The 19,576-nt window shown below is 45.2% G+C and overlaps 2 protein-coding genes across 5 annotated transcripts in view; one reads left to right on the forward strand and one right to left on the reverse strand.

Annotated features, from left to right (window-relative positions):
- Window positions 1-12,521, reverse strand: part of AUTS2 (activator of transcription and developmental regulator AUTS2) — a 1,147,829-nt gene extending 1,135,308 nt beyond the window's left edge. For all 4 annotated transcript variants that reach the window (XM_041749190.1, XM_041749188.1, XM_041749189.1 and 1 more), the window contains exon 1: window positions 11,483-12,521. In XM_041749190.1, the coding sequence (XP_041605124.1) occupies window positions 11,483-11,791 (309 nt within the window). In that variant the 5' untranslated portion in view covers window positions 11,792-12,521. The remainder of the gene's footprint in view (window positions 1-11,482) is intronic.
- Window positions 12,522-13,432: 911 nt separating this feature from the next.
- Window positions 13,433-17,438, forward strand: LOC121487686 (basic proline-rich protein-like). Its single transcript, XM_041749649.1, has 2 exons — window positions 13,433-14,524; window positions 14,872-17,438. The coding sequence occupies exon 1, from the start codon at window positions 13,553-13,555 to the stop codon at window positions 14,303-14,305; it is 753 nt and encodes a 250-aa protein (XP_041605583.1). The 5' UTR covers window positions 13,433-13,552; the 3' UTR covers window positions 14,306-14,524; window positions 14,872-17,438.
- Window positions 17,439-19,576: the final 2,138 nt, after the last annotated feature.

Raw genomic sequence — 19,576 nt, forward strand, 5'->3', positions numbered from 1 at the left:
AACAACACAACTGTCTAACATAGCAGGTTTCCACATTCAGGTGTGAAATCACACCTCCTAGAACAGAGGCTGAATTATCCCCCTGCCTCTCACCTGTAATTATCATTTGCTCTCTGCCCCCCCCCCCCCCCCGGGTGGCTCTCAGCCACCACATCTCCTCGTAGTTCACGTCTGGACATATAAACTCCCTCTGGGGCCTCACACACTATAGGGGTGAGAAGGAGGACAAAAACAAAAACTTCATGCTGGCTTAAACAACTACTGAAAATATCTATTTTCAACACACAGTATAAAAGCAATTTGACAAGATGAAAACATCCTATGTCACCATGGTGAAGGATAAGAGTTTTTCAAAATAAAAAGAGTAAATTTACTTCACAGTTCCTGTGGAGGCCAGCTTCTTCCATTAAGGCCAATTCCAAAAATTTAGCAAAAGATCTTTTATCAGTTGAGAGGGCATAATTAGATGTTTTGATTAAAGCATTTTCCTCCCCTGGTTAACAAGATTATAACAGATGTCACCAACTTCCCTAATAACAATACAGCCCTGCATTTGGCATCTTTACAATTTTAAAACTAAACTGTCATATCAAAAAATTATAGGTAAGATGTTTCTATAAAATTATGATTTTTAAACATTTTTTAAATTTATTTATTAGAGACAGAGAGAGACAGGCAGAGAGAGAAGCATGCTCCATGAAGGGAGCCCGATGTGGGACTCGATCCCAGGTCTCCAGGATCATGCCCTGGGCTGAAGGCGGCGCTAAGCCACCAGGGCTGCCCTAAAATTATGATTCTAAAGTGATTATGACATGCCTGGACTCCTCCATGGAACAGATATGAAAATCATATTCCATAATCATAGCCACAAACCCTCCTTAGTACACACTTGAAAACCGCCCTCTGAAATCTGAATGATGCGGGCTTATTCAAATCACCACCAATTATTCCTGGAAGCACCAAGTGAGGTATGAAACCTGAACAGAAAATGCAAGTCTCACAATCACTTTCTTCCAGGAACACAGGGAACACATGCAGAAAAATGTCTCAAGGAAAGCAATGCCCATCTAAAGAGACCCACTCTACCAAAATCCCAGCTTCCCTGCAGAGAATACTAAGCTTGATGTTCTAAAAAATAAAATAAAAAATAAAAACACCTCATATTTTTCACAGTAAGATTCCCTTGGTGCATTTGATCCAATTTATAAAAATTCGACTTACACCAATTTTGTCAACATATCAGTTCAGAGTACAACTAGAGATAGGTCTGCATTTTAAATGGGAGGTAGCCTCCCTGATTGAAGTTCAACCCAAACATCCTGGTTTAACAACTCCATCAATGACATCAAGCACAGATCTAAAGATTACTCAGCCCCTTTGTCAGTCGCATGTGTTATTTATAGCAGTATATCAATCATGTGTCCTTATTATTTCCTACTTTCTGGTCCTAAGCTATTTGGTCTGCCAAATTAATACATTCCATTGCTGCTGCAAACCTAAACAATGCTTGATAAAAGATTAATAAAATAGTTGGGTTCTCTGCAACCACACACACACCCAAGGAAATTCATCAATGTCTTTTTATTTGCATATTTGGCTGACTGCCCCCTTCAGCAAATATGTGAGGCACAATGCTCAGGTATCCTGGTTTATGGTTTGCATTTAATTCAGGGTGTCAATCTGCTTCTGTTTTAATTACATCCATCTTGATATGTTATTACAATCTCATGAAAACTTCTTTTCATTATATGAATGGCTATAAATATATACACATGACAAACAGTTGTTATAAATTTTCTGGTTCAGCAATAAACAGGCAAGATGCCTTAGCCAACATGTCATATGGATTTAATATTTTGAGTCTTTCTTCTTCAGAAGAAAAGTTTGGTTGAGAATTTAACTATTCTCCTAAATTCACTTCAAATATTCTGCTACCAATGCCATTAAGTGGCTCTGAGTTTCTCTGGGTTACCAGGGTGAAGAAAATACTATATCCAAATAAAACACATGAAAATTTTAAGTAGCCCATATTAAGGCATCTTTTGCCCATATAATTGCTGCATCTTTCCACTGGACATTCAAGAATGAGAAACCTTCATATCATTATCCTAATATTTACTTTTTCATCTACGTCCTCCTGTGGGAAGTAGAGGGGGAGGGGATTTAGAAAAGACCAATGCACCCACAGAGAAAGGCCAACGAATTACAGAGTGATACACTGGGTTAAAGCAGAATGCTTTTAAAAAGGTTCTTGATACTGAGAACCTGATTTTCTGATTATTTCAATCAGAAAAAATAGGAAGCTTTACAATCATAGGCATTCATCCCCATTTGCATTATATTTTTGTTTTTTTTAAAACAAAACAAAACAAAACAACCTCCTCCTTAGATGCCCAGTCCTTGGGAACCCAACAATGAAGCTGAAGCAGTCTCCTAGTTTCAGTGGGTGACAGTGAGAGTGTTAACTCCCAGTGTGATCTTGAGCAGGCCAATTAACCCCTCTGGGGTTTTCATTTGCAAAATGAGAGGTAGAACTACAGGACTAGAGACAACATCTGTGCCTCTAATGCCACTCCCAAGCTTGGGAAGCACATCAGCCAACAGTGGCCAGAGTGAAATGGATTAAAAGACTGCTCTAAAAAAAAAGCTGAGGTCCTAACTTTAGGATAATACCTCCTAAAGAGGTAGCAGTGCACTTTAATCTCAAAATGTAATTTTGACAAGGAATCAAACTGATCCCTATAAGCAATGAGCAAGGAGCCAACTTTGCAAACACCTCTTTCCCCTTTTGCCCCAATGAAAGTGTAATTTCATTTGAATGATACAAAATCGTTTTTTTACAACAGCACAATCCAGGACCTTCCTTATTTTCATCAACTGAGCAGAGAAAATAGGTAGAACACTGGAATGTGTAGCATGTGGCTTAGAAAACAAGTGATAATCTAATCTTCGACCCCTGTTTCATTTACATCTCCAGTCATGTGTTTTCTTACTCAGTTTTTTACTAAAGAAAAATATTCACTGAACAACCAGCAACCTTTATCCAGCAAGCATAATTGAACAGGGACCCTAACAACCAGAAAATGTCTACTTCAGTGTAACTACCGAGTGGTAACTGCAATAATGGACTCTCTTAAATTCTCTTTTCAAGCTCTAAAATATCACTGCCATCAGAAACTTTGCAGGAAAAAAAGAAGAAAGAAAAAGAAAGAAAAAGAAAAAGAAAAGAAAAAGAAAAAGAAAGAGACTTTGCAGAAACCTAAAATGAGGTCAGGAGGTTTGTGTGCCACCGTGGCAGATAGGTGTGAGGACACAAGGAAAATGACATCCCCTAGGTTTCATCACAACTTGACCCTGGCATTGACTTAAACCCTATCCCAGATTCAGATACCTCTGCCAAAGGAAAGTATCAGATTTCACCCATATAACCAAGAGTCACAATCTGTCTTCACAGGCTGTGCTTCAGTATCTAGCCCACGTCATTTCAAAATGCCTCAGTTAATACCAATCACAAAGTGCCTGCAATTTTAAGGCTTTCTGCCAAAACTGAATCAAAACCTGCATTAGACATTTTTCATTACTTACAAACTTGTGGGCTTGTCCCTTTTCTTCTAGTGACTCCATTTTACTGCACGTGGATTTTCCAAGGCTCTTAAAAAAGGTACCAAAGAGATAGGACACCATGAGGTACAGTAGCAAGCCAAAATGACAGGCAAGTCTTTAAAAATATATTTGTATGTATTAGTTGGTAATCTGTGTTTGCTCAGGCAAACTCTAATCGGAGTTCAGATATGAATGAGAAATCAGAATGATGAGCTGTAACAGCCTAGACAACTGTGGCAAGCAATTTTCCCCCACATCAGAGTCCTTCAGACAGGTGAAACTCAAATAATAAAAGTGTGCAATTTTAAAGTTTCCACCTTTCATCTACAACTTCCTAAATCCATTAGCTTTTAGCAATTGCATTTAATATTGATAATTCTACCTCAGTAAAGGAAAAAGAAGGAAGGAAGGAAGGAAGGAAGGAAGGAAGGAAGGAAGGAAGGCAGGCAAGCGGCAAGCAAGCACTGGGTAGGTACAGAATCTAACTGGAACCCACGATGAAACTGTTGTATACACTAATCTGTAAAATAAAACACCTGCAAAGAAAGCAGCAAGAAATATGCTTTCCAATTTATAAAATTAATTATAGGCTACAGGTCACCTTGCAAAGGATGGAACCGGAGACCTAAAGACGACTAAGCCACAGAAGCCTACACTTGCCTAGTCTCCTCCTAAGCAAGCAAAGAAATCCAGACTATGTAAAAACCCACTCTCCCCCCTCCTGGGTTACTAACAGCATAAAGAGAACCTATTCTTTGTGACCTTATAATGATAATTTACTGACAGCATACTCCCTGCCCTGCAGGCTTGTTAGAAAAAAAATGAAAGAACACAGTTCAGACCTGGAAGAACAAAGATAAATTCAGGTTCTCACCAGCCTTATAATTCTATGCCCCTCTTGGGAGGAGGGGGGGGGAATCTGCATGCATCTACTTATGAAACAGGTACAAATTATATAATAAAAACAGTTCTGACACAGCTAATAATGTCTCTAAATTGTTTGTGATCCTCTCCTGTCTTGGGTTTCACCAAATTAATTTCCATCTTGCTCTTCCAAACTTCAATTATTTGAGAGTTTTCAAATCTTAATTTCAAAATCTACTTCATTTTTTTTTTAGAACTTTCTCAAATGAACAGTTGCTAACCCATTACCAAGTTCTTTTTCCTAGATCTACAGAATATCAGGTTTAATCCTAACCCTGAAGAAAAAAAAAAAAGTGTTGTTTCTTGAGGAGGAAAAAAATAGCATGGGGCACCTTAACATAGGCTTCATTTAGTATATTTAACTAATCAGAGCATAGGGGTAAAATAAAATGTAAACCCATCATCCACCACCCTCTGCATAAGGACACACATGCACATACCCCTCTCATCAAGAAGTGCTACTAGATCCTCTGTCCAAAATCTTCCAAATCTTGTAGTCATGGGGACCTAACGATTCCTTAACAGCTGGCCTAAACTATTATTTTATGTTTGGGCACATATCTAATCCTAAAGCTCTCTCAAACTAATAATCACCATTTTTTTTTTTTTACTATATATAATACTGTTGTATAGACGTGTACAGAATCTCTTCATCATCCTCAATCCTCCCTGAATCATGGTGAATGCTCAGTTTTTTTTTTTTAACCCCTTTTCAAGAGAACACTGTCAGTGGATCAAAGGCTAATCACTAACTTTGTGATTTATTTTTAAAATAAATCATTTATATCCTATCCTACTTCCAAATCTCAACAAGTAACACAAGCCACACGGAACCATCATATCACAATCTTCAACCTCATCTCACATAAATACACCTGAACTGGTGCTCTGCCTTGTACAGTAAAATACTCAAACTCGGTACATACAGTAAATCCATAACCAGGCACATTCTTCCCACTCTTCCTTTTATGAAAACTTTCTCACCCCTTAGAAACTCCTTAGATCCTAAAGCTATGCATACCTTAGAAGTGAAATGCTGCAACTGACCCATTTACTCTGTAGTCCCAAACCAAACTTCCAAAGACAGAAAGTGAAAAATCCACCCAAAACAGCTCTACAGCTTTCCCTGGCTGTTTAACAGAAGGGTTCTGACCTTTCTTGAACTACCAGTTCATGCATAAGTGAGCAAAAGGCAAATAATTTGAAACCTTTATTTTAACATCACTGTCAACCTCCTTTGCCATCCAACCTTCTTTCCCAGCTTGCTAAAAGCAGCAGTACAGGAAATCAGAAAGGACTAAGAGACAATAAAACACACTGGCTGGAAGACAGCTTGGTGGCATCAGAACCGCTGGCATCAGGGCTGCTATCAAACTGAAAGGACTATTAATGAGAATCACTTACCAACACTCTCCTCATAGAGGGGCTGCTAACATCAATGAAAGAATGACACCAGGTAGGACAAGGGATCAAGAGAAGTGGACTGATCATCATTATATACGTCTCCCCTTCCCCTTAGCAATTTCACTTAAGCAGCAGCCTCCATTCCAACTCCAAACTTCTGTGCCTGATTTTCCAGGTTGTCTATCACCAGCCCACTCACCCTGTACTCAGAGACCACCAAGTTCTGAGATGTGGAGGGGACCTAAGAGATCTTTTCCAGCATTCACCATATCAGATTGTGGATTACAATGCCAAGAATAAAAGTGCCCTTTGGTCAAAGTTTAGGAGATAAGGCACAGAGCACTGCCTTACTTCTCTGATACTCAAAATTCACATTTGCATAGTAAAAAAGATTTTTAATTCTGGCAGAACAAGTCACCTGTTTAATTTTGTCTTGCCCATCCAATTCCAAAATTACTTGAGGTTTGCTCACTTTTTTTTTTTTTTTCCCTTAATCTGGAACACGATTTATGAGCATCCAGCAGAGCTAGGTTCCCTTCCACCTTGGGGATCTTTGCTGTAAAAGCAGTCTAAACCTCTCAACTAAGGGATGAAGAAAATTATGCTTTTAGAGAGTAATTTCCCAAAGTCTCTCAATAGTTAGGAAGGCCAACCCAGGAGCATGGGTCTGCACAGGGGTCCACTTACATAATTCTGTAACTCATTTCTACCAGCGCTTCCATGCTCACCAAGCCCTAATCAAATAGCATCTTCTCAATCCTCTTGTTTCTGTGCTTCCACACTATTCCCTGTCCTTTAAATGCACTCCCCAACCCTCACTCCTTATTTATCCAAATCTCTTCAACCTCTAGGCCCAGTCTTCACCAAAAAGCCTTCTCAAACACTTCAGTCTATCTCACTACCCTTTCTCTGAAGGCTCACTGCACTTAGTTGGTATTAGATATTCGAGGGCCTGTCTCAAAATTATTTTAGAAGTACTGGACTTAATCTATCAACATACTCCTTCAAGATACTACATATATTTTAGGGGTGGTTTTTTTTTTTTTTCCTCTCTTTCTAGGCACTCCATAAATATTTGCTGATGGAAGGAACATGACTAATGTTTTCTAAACAACTGAAATAAGTGAGATTCGACGATAGTAAATTATGTTATGTTGTAAGTACATCAAATTCTGTACAGTCTATTTATGCTACCAATGTGTAGGTAAGCCCTGAAACAACTAGGAAATGAAGACCACATGAAAGCTTGGTCTGATCCTCTAACCACCAAAGATAAGTGTGCCTTCATTTTCGCTAGTCTGCAAAACTCCAACTGGCTTCCTGTCTGCTAATCCTACCAACTTCATCTTTGCTTCCCTTCGTCAGTTTTATAGAAGGAGGCTGCCCTTGAAACCCAGTGCATAACACAGAGGGGAAATGATGGATTTACAAAGTGAAATTTTCAGCGATGGTGTTCATGTGGCTTCCTAATCAAGACTACACAGAAAGAAATCCAAGTAAGAACTGAAAGGCAGTATTATCTGGCACATCAGGGTACATAGAGTACTAGAACCCCAACATTTCCATTTATACTTTGTTGGCTGAAAGCCATTTAAAAAAAAATGAGGCACAATATCTGGGGATATTCACCCTCAATATTTGAATATTCAAAGAATATTCAAATAAACGATACTATATCCAAATGGTAATTCTGCTTCTCAAATGCATAATAAAAAGAACACCATGTTCAACTTTAGCCTCCTCACCTACCCTCTTATCTTTTATCATAAGACTCTTCACAATCATATACTTGAACTTCAGGGCATAATTACTTGAGACAAGTGTCCCTGCAGAATATGAAACTACCTCAGCCAGTTTCACTGCCTATAAAGTGTGGGACTTCTCAAACTACTTCTACAGCTTTCATCATCTTAAATAAAAACCAGACAAGAGTGAAAAATAATCAACATAAAAATGCAGGTTCTCTCATTTGCCTTTACTCCAGTATTTGTAAAACCAGAGTTGAATCGAAATAGTTTTTATCAGCCACTTCATCACGACCTAGGAGCCTCTCCTTTAAAAGGGAAGCTGAAATCAGGTACTCAGGACAAAATCATGGAGTCAAATAATGAATCCACTAACATTCTAAGTACACGACTCTACAGTTTGCCAGCTACTATTCTGAACCAGCATAAGCTAAAAACTTAGCTGTGCGAGCCAAGATTTCTGGTTTCTTATCACATCATACTAGCAGCAGCCTTGATGATACGTGGTGTCATTTGATTTTATTTCTAAACACAAGGCACAAAAACAAATTAGGTACTTGTGGTAACTCTTGGCATCTATAATAATTCCTAACATTTACAAGCACTCCATTAACATATATTTCTGTCCAAGTTCGTACTTTACTTGCCTATTTCCCAATAAATCCTCACATTTCGTGGTGATAGTTCAGTAAATCTTGTAAACTGAGAACAGTAGGACACCAGAGGATTTAATGATCACTATACACATATGTCTGACCATCCAACAGGGACACAAATGTGATAAGCAGCAAACAGATCCAACTTTTTTCCCCACAGAACCAGACATACATGATGATTTTTATTCCCCACTGTGTATTTTTAATATGAGAAGTTTATTTACATCGCTCCTACAAAAGCCAGCCCTCCTAAATGTAAATACTAACAGGATAGTTGAGAGTATTTTGAACGGACCGTTGTCGATTTATTTAGGTGTGATAATGGTACTGCAGAGTGTCTGGTGGGTTTTCCTTCTGAGTCATTAGCATTAAGACATACATGTAGAAATATTTACTTATTTCTCATATCCCATCTCAGAGTGGGGAGTAGATGAGTTACAGATGAAACAAGATGAGCCACGAGTTGGTAGCTGTTGAACCTGGGTGCTGGGTATATCAGTTTATTATACTGCTCTCTCTACTTTTGATTATGTTTAAATTTTTCTGTAAAGTTTTAAGGAAACTTTTTAAAAAGTTAGACCTTTTAGACCTACACACAGATCTCTAGATGGTATTTAGATATGAAGGTAGCACAGCATTCAGTTAACCAAAGTAACTTGGGTTTTGAATCTGGAAAAGCAGCAGAAAAAATAATCACAGTAAGGAAAGGAATGTTATTAATGCTACACTCTGATTTTAATCTTTCCTAAAAAATTAAGTTTTTTAAACCCTCCCCCCCCAAAAAAAAAAAACAGAATGGGCACATTTTCTCTCAAGAGCCAAAGGGATAGATGTACACATCTCAAGCCCAGTCAAACATCTGTTTATTAAAAGTATAAACAATAGGGATTGCCTGGGTGGCTCAGCGGTTGAGAGTCTTCCTGTGGCTCCAGGTCAGCATCCCAGTGTCTGGGGATAGAGTGCCACATGGGACTTCCTGCAAAGAGCCTGCTTCTCCCTCTGTCTATGCCTATGGTCTCTGCCTCTCTCTGTGTCTCTCATGAATGAATGAATGAATGAATGAATGAACAAACAGTATAAACAATAAAAATTTTGCATAAGTTACATCTACCTCTACTTGGCCTTCAAATATGTTCCTGGGAAAATGCAGGCCCCTCTTGCTCACTTACTTGAGGGGACACACAGCAACCCAGAATAACCATGCAGAAAGCAGAACCACTTGTAACTGGCTCTTACAAATAATGTCCTAAGCCCACCACAGATAGCAATGGTGAACCCAAATCCAGCAGCCTTATTAGGATACATGCTGCCATTTCAATCCCTGTTTTAAAGAGAGAGAGAGAGAAACAGAAAGAAACAGAAAGGTCACACTGTACAGTACCCTCCCACCTTGCCAAAGTTAAAGCCACAGTTAGAATTATCCTAATAAGCGGTGAGCCTCAACACTCAAAATAATGGTGTAAGGTCCATCTTAGCCAATAAATCACCAGCTCTAGAACCAAAGGGTAACTGATTCAATAACTAACATCAAAATCTATGGCCACCATCCACCACCAACCTCCCTTTCTCCCCAACCACTGGCCACCATCACCACCAGCAGCCCCCAACCAAAAAGCAGTTCAAACAGAAAGAACAACCCTGACATGAAGGCTTCCTTTTTAGTATTTAAAGCTGACACCCAAACACACGCACAGAACCAGCAATCTAAACCTGTGCAGTTACAGAGTGTGAGATTTAAGCTGTCATTAACAAAGCTTACATCTGATCATCTCAAACAATACCATAATAACATCAAAAAAGCCAAAGGGTAAGGGAAAAGTTTCCTTCAGGAACCTCAAATCATCACATCAGATGCATGAAATACTAGAAACCAACTCCTATCTGGTTTTGTGCTTAAGAAAGCGGGACCAACTCTGCAGAATCTCAAAGCCTTCTGTGCGTGTGGTGTGTTGGGGGTGGGGACAGGGAGGTGGGGGGAGGAAAGGGGGTTGTTACATCAGTAGAGGCCAGTGACTGATGGCAGCACCAAATCGGATCCCTCCAGGTAGAGACAGTTTACCCCAGGCCCCTGGACAGTCCCGGTCTACCCATACCCCCCACCCCACCCCCCAAGAGCCTGTAGCTGCAGGAAAATGTGGATTTGGAAATGAACGCTGCAGGTGCCCAAGGAATAAAGAAACACACACACACACACACACACACACACACACAAAGCCAATCAGAAAGAAAAAGAAAAGAAAGCACCAAAAAAAAAAAAAAAAAAAGGAAAGGGAGAGGAACAATTCTGTGACAAGCCCTTCAGATGCCAGCTAGGATTTTATTCTTTCCTCCCACCAGTCCTCCCTGGTGTACCTTTTTCTGTCCTTTAACCAAACTGCTCCTGTACACACACACACACACAAATGTGCCTGTGTGTATAGATGATATTATAATTAACCCTTTCTGTAGTAGAGCCCCACATAGAAAACAGAGAGATATTCCATCCTTTCCTCTCTTCTCTCCCCTCCTCCCTCCTTTCTCCCAACCAAGAGAAAACGCCCCCTTCCCCAGCTTCACCAAAAAAAAAAAAAAAAGAAAAAAAAAAAAGCAGGGGGGGGGGCAAAGAAACCACAAAACCCCCATCAGTCTCGAGTCCCGAGGACACTCAGAACCAGGAAAGGTATATACTATACAGACACACACACACGGACATATGGTTCTGTGGGAAGCACACACAGAACCGTCCACGGGCGCCCCAAACCCAGCAAAGAGACTTCCACCAGCCAAGGAGCCATGATTGGGGAGGGAGAAGAGGAAGGAGTAGGGGCAGAGCTCTCCGTGGAGGGGGGCGCATTGTTGTGATGCCTGAACCCCTTTCTCCCTGCCCATCTGCTGAGGAGGGGGTGCAGGGAGGGGGCGCGGGGGAAAGGCGAGCGAAAACGAGGGGACGAGGAGACCAGGCACGGCTGGCTCCGCGGTCCCCTCCTGCCGCCTGCCTGTCTGCCCGCGCCCCCGGGTCCCCCCCGCCCCACCCCCCCAACAATAAGACCTCAGCCTCGACAGACAGACAAGACCGACAGACCGGAGCGCGGCGGGGAAGGCGGCAGAGCCGGGCGCAGCCGAGTGGGGTCGTGCATAAAGGGAGACCGGGGGGAGGGGGGTCCCCCTTACCTCCAGCGCTTCAAAAGTGACAAAGCTGGTCATGGCAAATCCATCAATGATGTCCTCTTCGGCCGAGGTGGACTCTCTCCGCTTCCTCCGCGGGGGTCTGGGCCGGGACGGGGCGGAGGACGGGGGCTTCCCATTGTCTTCCTTGTCGGAGCCCGACGACGAGGCGAGCGAGGGCGCCCGGGTCCGGCCGGCCCCGCCGCCGCCGGCCGCGCCGGCCCCCAGCCCGCCCCGGGAGCGCCTCTCCCGGTCTCGCTGCGACCGCGACCGCCGCTTCTTGCGGAGTCCATGGCCCCGCGTCGGGCCATCCATGGCTCTGCCGCGCCGGGCTCTCCCCGCTCGCCGCCCGCCACAGGCTCCGGCCGCGGCCACACACACAAAAAAAATTGACACCAACCCCTCCCTCCCGCTCCTCGGCTTCCCTCCGCCCCGCGGAGGGCGCGGGGGAGACGGCGGCCGAAAGAAGGGAGAGAGGGGAAGAAAGAGAGGAGCAAGGAAGGGGGAAGGGGCGGAGGGCGGGAGGGGAGGGGGGCCGGGCCGGGCCGGGCCGGGGCGAGGGCGAGGGCGAGGGCGAGGGCGAGGGCGAGCGCGAGCGCGAGCGGCCCGGGTGCGGGGCTCCCCCTCCCCGCGGCACCGCGGGTCGGAGATTCCTGTGAGCAGCGCCCAGCAAAGTAATGGCTGAACACACAGGTCTCCTTCAGAGGCAAGAAAAAGGGAAAAAAAATAACTCCCCAAGCAGGCAATAAATCAGAATAGCGGAATGCTTTGATCAAGAGACGGGGAGGCTCCGGGGAGCCCTCCCCGCGGCCATGCTCCGCCGCGCCCCCGCCCCCGCCCCCGCCCCCGCCCCCGCCGACGCCGGCCCCCGCTCGCACCGCGGGTCCGGGCGGTCGCGGCAAAGTGGGGGCCGGGAACTTCCCCGCCCCCGGCACGGGGACACCCCCGCCGCCTCTCACACTCGCCTCGCGGAAAACTCACTCCCGGCCTCCGAAATGTTGCAGGGGCGCCTCCGACCGAGGCCAAGGCTTCCGGGCGGCCTGAGGGACGAGGCCCCCCGGGGAGCAGAGCATAATCCCGAGCCCGGCGGGCGCGGAGAGGGCGACACGGGACGCGCCGCAGGCAGCGGAGGGTGCTGGGGCAGTTGTGGGGCGCGCTCGCCTCTCGGGGCCGGGGGGCGGGGAGCAGAGGGGATGAAGCCAGAGGAGGAGCAGCCCTGGCGCCGGCACCCGCCCCCCCGCGCCCCGCGCCCCGCGCCCCGCGCCCCTCACCCCTCACAAAAAAAAAAAATTTGTTTTCAGGTCCCGGAGAAGAGGTCACCCCTCCTCAGACAGGGAGGGGGCGCGCAGCCAGTCGACGACCAGAGCAGAAAGAAGCCTCCAGCGGGAGAGACACCGATGTGCCGCCGCCGCCCGCCGCCGCCGCCGCCGCCGCCGCCTCTCCTCTCCGCCCAGCCCGAGGGACAAGCGCGGCCGGGAAGCGCCGGGAACGCCGCTCTCGCCGCCGCCGCTAACGCTGCCGCCGCCGCCGCCGCGAGAGCCCCGAGCCGGAGGGTGCACGGCGTGTCCCCGGGCGGCTGCAGCGGGAGCCCGGGCACGGCCCCATCCTCCGCCCGCCCGCCCGCCTCGCGCAGCTCCCGCTCCTCCCCCTCCGCGGCCGGCCCACCGCCGCCGCCGCCGCCGCCTCAGCCCAGCCCCGCGACCGCCCGCACGCGCGCGCGCGCACGCGCCCCCGCCCTCCCCGCGCCTCGCTCGGCGCGCGCTCCCGCCCCGCGGCCGCGGCCGGCTGGATCACGTGGCCCGCTGGGCGCCCCCGCCCCCGCCCGCGCCCGCGCCCGCGCCCGCGCCCGCGCCCGCGCCCCCGCCCCCTCCCCAGTTGTAGAGTGTGTAGAAAGCAAAAGGCTGGGGGCTGGCCGCGCTCGCGAGCCCGGGGCATGCGCGCTGGGGCGGCCGGGCCTGCGCACTGGGGGCGGAGGGGAGCCGGGACCGGGAGCCCGCGGGGTGCTGTGGCGGGGGCCGCCCGCCCGGGGTCGGCCGGGGCCCCGCGGAGTTGACGCGCCGGGGCGTGGGAGCGGCGATGGGCCTGCGGGTCACGCCGGGGGCGCGCGCGGGCCACGGCCCCCCGAGTGCTCCGCGCCCCCCGCAGCCTCTCCGGGACACTCGGCCCTCGGCCCCTGCCTGCCCCGGGCCCGCCGGAGCCGCCGGAGCAGCCCGCTCGGGGGTGCTCGGGGTGCTCCTCCCGGGCGGCCCGCGCAGCGACGCAAGGCGGGATCCTGAGCGGGGCCGCGACCGGGGCTTCCCCGGGGGGAGACGCGCCTGCCGGCGACGGAGAAGGCAGCGAGTGCGCAGGGCGGGCCTCGGCCCCGCTGGGGGCACGGACGGGGCCCCGCGGCCGGACTTGGAAACTTTTCTCCCACGTGGTCGCTCAGCGGGTGACCGAGAGCCCCGGCGCCCCCGTGACCCCGGGCCCTCCGCGCCTCCCGACCGCCGCCGGCTCCCTTTACGGGGGCGGCGGGGCTCCCGGCTTTTCCCATCGCTGCCCCTCCCGCCGCCGCAGCGTAGCTCATGGCGTACAAAAAGTTGTATCGAAGAGTTGACTGCCGCCCAGAATCCATCACCGAGGCCGGCCCCTCTAGGAGAACCGGCTGAGCGCTCTTCGGGCCCGGGGCTGGATCCGCGGGTCAGCGACGCCGCAGCCCCTCCCGCCACCCGCCTCCCGCCTCCCGCCACCCGCCAGCCGCCAGCCCGCACCGCGCCGGGCCCCGGCACTCGGCTGCCGCGTCACGTCCCCCCTCATCCCCCAGAGCGCCCAGAGGAGAAACGGAGATGAACTGACGTTGTCCGATTGCTCACAATGGGTTGGGCGCCCTACTACACCCTTCGTACATCGTCCCCCATTTCGCCCCTTCCCTAGACCTACGCATTTAATTAGCGTAACCCGAAGGAGGTGGTAAAGAAGGGGCGTGACAGCCTGACCTACTCGGGGGTGCTTGGCTCATTCATGGCCTGCTGCGCGCCGGGCACAGCTCTGGGAGCTGGGAATTCAGTGGTACGCGAGACACGGGGTCCTCCTCGGATCTTGGGTTGTGGCAAGGCAGGCGAGCCTCGCTCACCTTGCACTCTGACCGTTCAGTGACCATTGCCTCGAATCACACTCCTTCAGCATCCTCTTTTCTGGATCTTTATGAAACCAAGGTGGAGTGGGGTGGGGGGCAGGGTGGGAGGATGACAGGAAACAAGTTACAGGGGCAGAGAGAGGCAACCACTGAACTGTGAATAGGCGTTCTGCCTGCCCAGGGAGGAGACCATCTGACCTTAAGCAGAGACTCTTAAATGACTAGTTTTCTCATCTGTAAATCAAACTTTCAATTAAATGTTCAAAAAATTCCCTTTCAGGTCTACCACTGGCCTCCTCAAAGGATATGCTTTCAAGTAGATGCTGTGCTTTATTTCTTGAGAAAAGCGACCAATATATGGAATCTGATTCAATTTATTAAGAACACGGTGCCTCCTTCTAAAACTATCTACCTAGCATAACTGAGCTTGCTGCCTCCGGAGCAGTTAGCTGTGGCTCTGGACAGAGTGTAACTTTTGTGTTAACCTCTAGGATGCTGTCCCAGCACCTGCTGAAATCCACGCTAAGTTTTTCAAGTTCGCGCCTACCAAAAAAAAAAGGCAAGTTCTTTGTCATTTAAAGGAAGGATCTGAGTTCACTCTTAGGGCTTTTGGGAATGTGGAAGACATTTTCCATACTGATAAGTTTCAGTGAAAACTAAGAACTAACTTGCAGTTACAGTCACGTTTCACAACTTTAGGGGTTGGGTTGAGGAAGGTGTGAAATTGGCAAATATAATAAAAAGTATAATATTAGTGACTTCCCAGAGTAGCCCTTGGCAGTCCTGTCTTTAAAGAGTAATGTCTGGTAGGGGGGGAAAAAAAAAAGAATGGTAATGCACTGCATCCAAGAACCTTGCCTCTAGCAAGAGTAATTTGCAAATGCATTTTGGGATAATGTTTAAATGATTTTTTTTCAGGGTCCAAGTGCAATGCTCACTGGAATTGGTAATGCCTTTTGGGTCAGAGTTTCAATTTTCTTCCATCAGAGAATTAAAATTGTTTGTGGATTATGTTGCCCATATCTATTTCTAATTCTCCATATCATCTGTGTTGTAAGAGCAACATGATTAATGTTGTAATGATTAATAACCACCATATAATAAGCTAAGTACTTACTGTGTGCCAGGTACTGTTCTAAGTTATAATATTTAATTCTCATGAATTTTGAGTAAGGTTTTATTATATTTAGAGTTGAGTAAACTGAGGCTTAAGGAGGTCAAGCAAAGAGGCTCCTGGATAGCTCAGTTAAGTGTCAGACTTGATTTCGGTAGCTCAGGATCCTGATATGGTGCCCCACCTCCAGCTCCATGCTAAGCATGCAGCCTACTCAAGATTCTCTCTCCCTCTCCCTGCTCCGCCCTACCCCACATGTGTGTTCTCTCTCTCTCTCTCTCTCTCTCTCTCTCAAAAGAAAATATATATATAAAGAAATAAATAAATAGTCAAGCGTAGGTAGCATGGCTTTTTCATCGTAAGCTGAATTTGGCCTGAGTGATTCCACAACTTGTTCTCTTAATGGTTATCCTGAATGCCTTCCTCAGAATGATTCCCCTAGAAATCAAATGCTATGTATAGAGTACAAACACTTTGGAAAACTGGTAGTGTCTACTCAAGTTAAACATATGAACACTCCATGGCCCACCAATTCCTTTCCTAGGAATATACCAATGTCAAATGTGTACTGAAAGATATTAAACAGCTCAAAGTATTATCATAACCCCTAAACTGGAAAAAACTCAAATGTTCATTTGTAGAACAATGGGTAAATAATTGGTGATATATTCATATAATGGAATACTATGCACCAATAAGAATGAACAATCTAATTCCAAATGCAGTAACATATATTAATATCATAAATATAATGCTTGCTCAGTGAAAGAAGTGAGACACACAAGAGTATGTGTTGTGCAAAAACAGGCAAAACTCATTTATGCTAGCAGAAGTTAGGACCGTAGTTACCTTTAAAGGGGCTGATGACTGGAAAGGGGCATAAATAGGGCTTCTGAGGAGTTGATCATGTTGCTTCTTGGACTTGGTGCTGGTTGCACATGTGCATTCAGTTTGTAAAAATTCATCAAGCTGTACTGTTATGATATACGCACTTCTCTGTATACGCGTAACTTCAAAAACATGTTAAATGCTATGTATGAGTGGGGGGGGTATTGTTTGTATACATATGAGTATTTATAGAACACTTGAGTTTTTTCATGAATTAATGGCACTGTCCAAATGCTCATCAACGGTAAAATGGATAAATAAACTATGGTTTATTCACACAACACCACACAGTGTGAACACACAATGGAATACGGTATAGTAAACTAAAATAAAGCATAGCGTATCATCAGATTTCTTACCCGGCAGAATGAAAGATAAAGCTTTAACCTGAAATGGGCAGTTTGAATGAGCTCATAATTCGTATCAGCAAAAGCTTAGGCAAATTCCTTGCCAAAAGACTGTAGTTGATAAAGAGTAAAGCTGAAGAAATAATTCCATAAGAGGTTGCTTGTTTAGTAGGGAAGACACTCAAGTGGTTCTGGAAAACACAAAGGGAAAATCTTAATCTGTGTTCAGGAATAAAATACTTAACGCAGGAGAGCCTCTCCAGCTGTGCCATCTTTTATTCGAATCGATGATTAATACTCAAACTGTATCTTGAACATTCAACCTTGACTAGTCAGAGAATATTATCATAGCTCAATGACTGAGCTAAACTCTGAGCATTCCAAGTGGTGATAGTTATTTTTGGTATCAAGTTTTCTAAATTACTAAATTTTTATATCCCTCTGAAGTCTTGCACTTTGCACTCTGCCAACACGGCAATTATTAGTGCATCCTTCTTGATATTACATACCAGTATATAGTATTTGAATTTAATTTATTAGGAAGATTGATTTTTAACTCAAGTCAGCTTCAGGTCTATGCTTTGGTCGTTTGTAACTTTGTTATTTTGCGTGTGTGTCTGCCCTGAGACCAAGGTAGAACTGAGCTGGTTAATGGATCTATCTTTATGCCATTTCCAAATGAGCAAACAAGGAGACTCACACATTCGTTTAATATCCCTTCTTTAACCCTCATAAGTTGTTTTTAATAATAAGTATTCCCGGGGAGAAGTGATAGCTTGCGTTAACTGACACGTAGCCCATCAGCGAGAACATTGTTGTAACTTTGCCCTAATTAGCGCCTGCTGTTTTAATTTTTTTTTTTTTCTGCATTGTAAGTTGCTTTTCAAACCGCAGTTTTAATGTTCCAAAAAAGGTGGGGGGAGGAAATGTGTGGTTCAACATCCTAAATGTGCCACTTTCCATAATATTGTACACTAAACTTGGATCTTTTGGGTGCCTGTGATGAATGACACGTGGATCAACCCATAGTCTTCAGACACTGCTCTGTGAAGGCAATGAAAGATAACTGCTGGTAACCAAATGGTGATCATATAAAAAGGTATTTCTGTCAAATTTTAATGAGCTTTAGATTTCCACAAAATTAACCAGTCTTCCTGTCCCTTCTCAGCGCAATGCTTTCTACTTAACGTGATCAGATGGAAAATTGTAGGATAATCACAAGAAAAAACTTTAAATGACTTTAGTGGAAGACCTCTGTATTTATTACAGGGTTATACCCTGAGGAACAATTTCTCTATTGGACTTGGTAGATGACTTGTGATAAATTGTAATTTTTAAAAAAATTCTTATTTAAAGAGCAATATAGATCTGAAAGGATCAGATTCAGGATGGATAACATCCTGGCTGAAAAAAACTATCAATCCTTTGGAATTACATAAAGAATATAATAAATTATAGCCCAGACATAATTGCAAGCTTCTATTTATAAAACATAATAATTATTGGGGCACCTGGCTGGCTCAGTTGGAAGAGAATGTGATTCTTGATCTTAGGATCGTGAGTCTGATCTCTGTACATTGGGTGCAGAGATTACTTAAATAAAACTTTTTTAAAAAATAAAGTAACACATAATAATGATTTTACATTTCTGTGTTCAAGCCCTTTTGTGGTCTGGTCCCAGTTACGCTATCAACCTCCTTTATTATATAGCATGTTTCTACATATCCCGAGCTAAGCTCTTGCCTAGAAGACTTGCATGCCTTGGCCATGCTGGTACATCAGCCCAGAACCTCCTTTCCTGCCATCTGAACTTGCTGAATGTTTTTTCACCCATCAGGACCCATGTATCCCTCAAGGCCAACTCTTCCAAAAAAGCTTACTCTGATTGTTACTTCCATTCAGAATTAATGGCCTCTTCTCTACTTTTGTGGCATTTTAACTTCTGTGCATTTTACTTATTATTATAGATTTCAAATTAATAGAGTGAACAATCATGTACTCTCTCCATGAGTTTGCTTTAGAAACAAAATATTTCCAGGGACATCTGGCTGGCACAGTTAGTTGAGCATTCGAGTTCAGGTCTTGATCTCGGAGTCTGAGTTGGACTCCAGGCTGGGCATGGAGCCTGTTAAAAAAAAAAAATCCAAAATCCAAAATCCTTGAATCCTCCTGTGTTCACAATTCCCTCTTCTGAAATTGTGTTTTCCCTCCTCCCACTTCCTTTTCCTCACTGTCCCCGGGGAGGATCATTATCTAAATTCTATGATTATTATTGCACTCATTTCTCTATACTTTTACTTTATTAGAAGTATTCCTAAACCACATAGAGTATTTTTTGCATATTTTAAAATATATCTAAATATATCAATCTATATGTATTTTTCTAAAACTTGTTTTTATATTCAGTGTTTTATTTCTGAAAGTTGTTGATACATATAGTTCCTATGCATTTATTTTCACTGTGGCCTACTATTTTAATGTGTGGCTATTCCATAACAGAATTATTTATATCTTTTCAACAGACATTTAGTGGTTTACATTTTTTTTAATTCCAGTGTAGTTAACGTTCTGTGTTCTATTTTTTTCAGGTGTACAATATAGTGATTCAACACTTCCATACATGATCCAGTGCTTAT

The sequence above is a fragment of the Vulpes lagopus genome, chromosome 3, assembly GCF_018345385.1.
Source record: "Vulpes lagopus strain Blue_001 chromosome 3, ASM1834538v1, whole genome shotgun sequence".
NCBI lineage: Eukaryota > Metazoa > Chordata > Mammalia > Carnivora > Canidae > Vulpes > Vulpes lagopus.

Bases quoted from the DNA above. Each gene is read 5' to 3' on its own strand.
- LOC121487686 (XM_041749649.1), top strand. From the start codon at position 13,553: ATGGGCCTGCGGGTCACGCCGGGGGCGCGCGCGGGCCACGGCCCCCCG.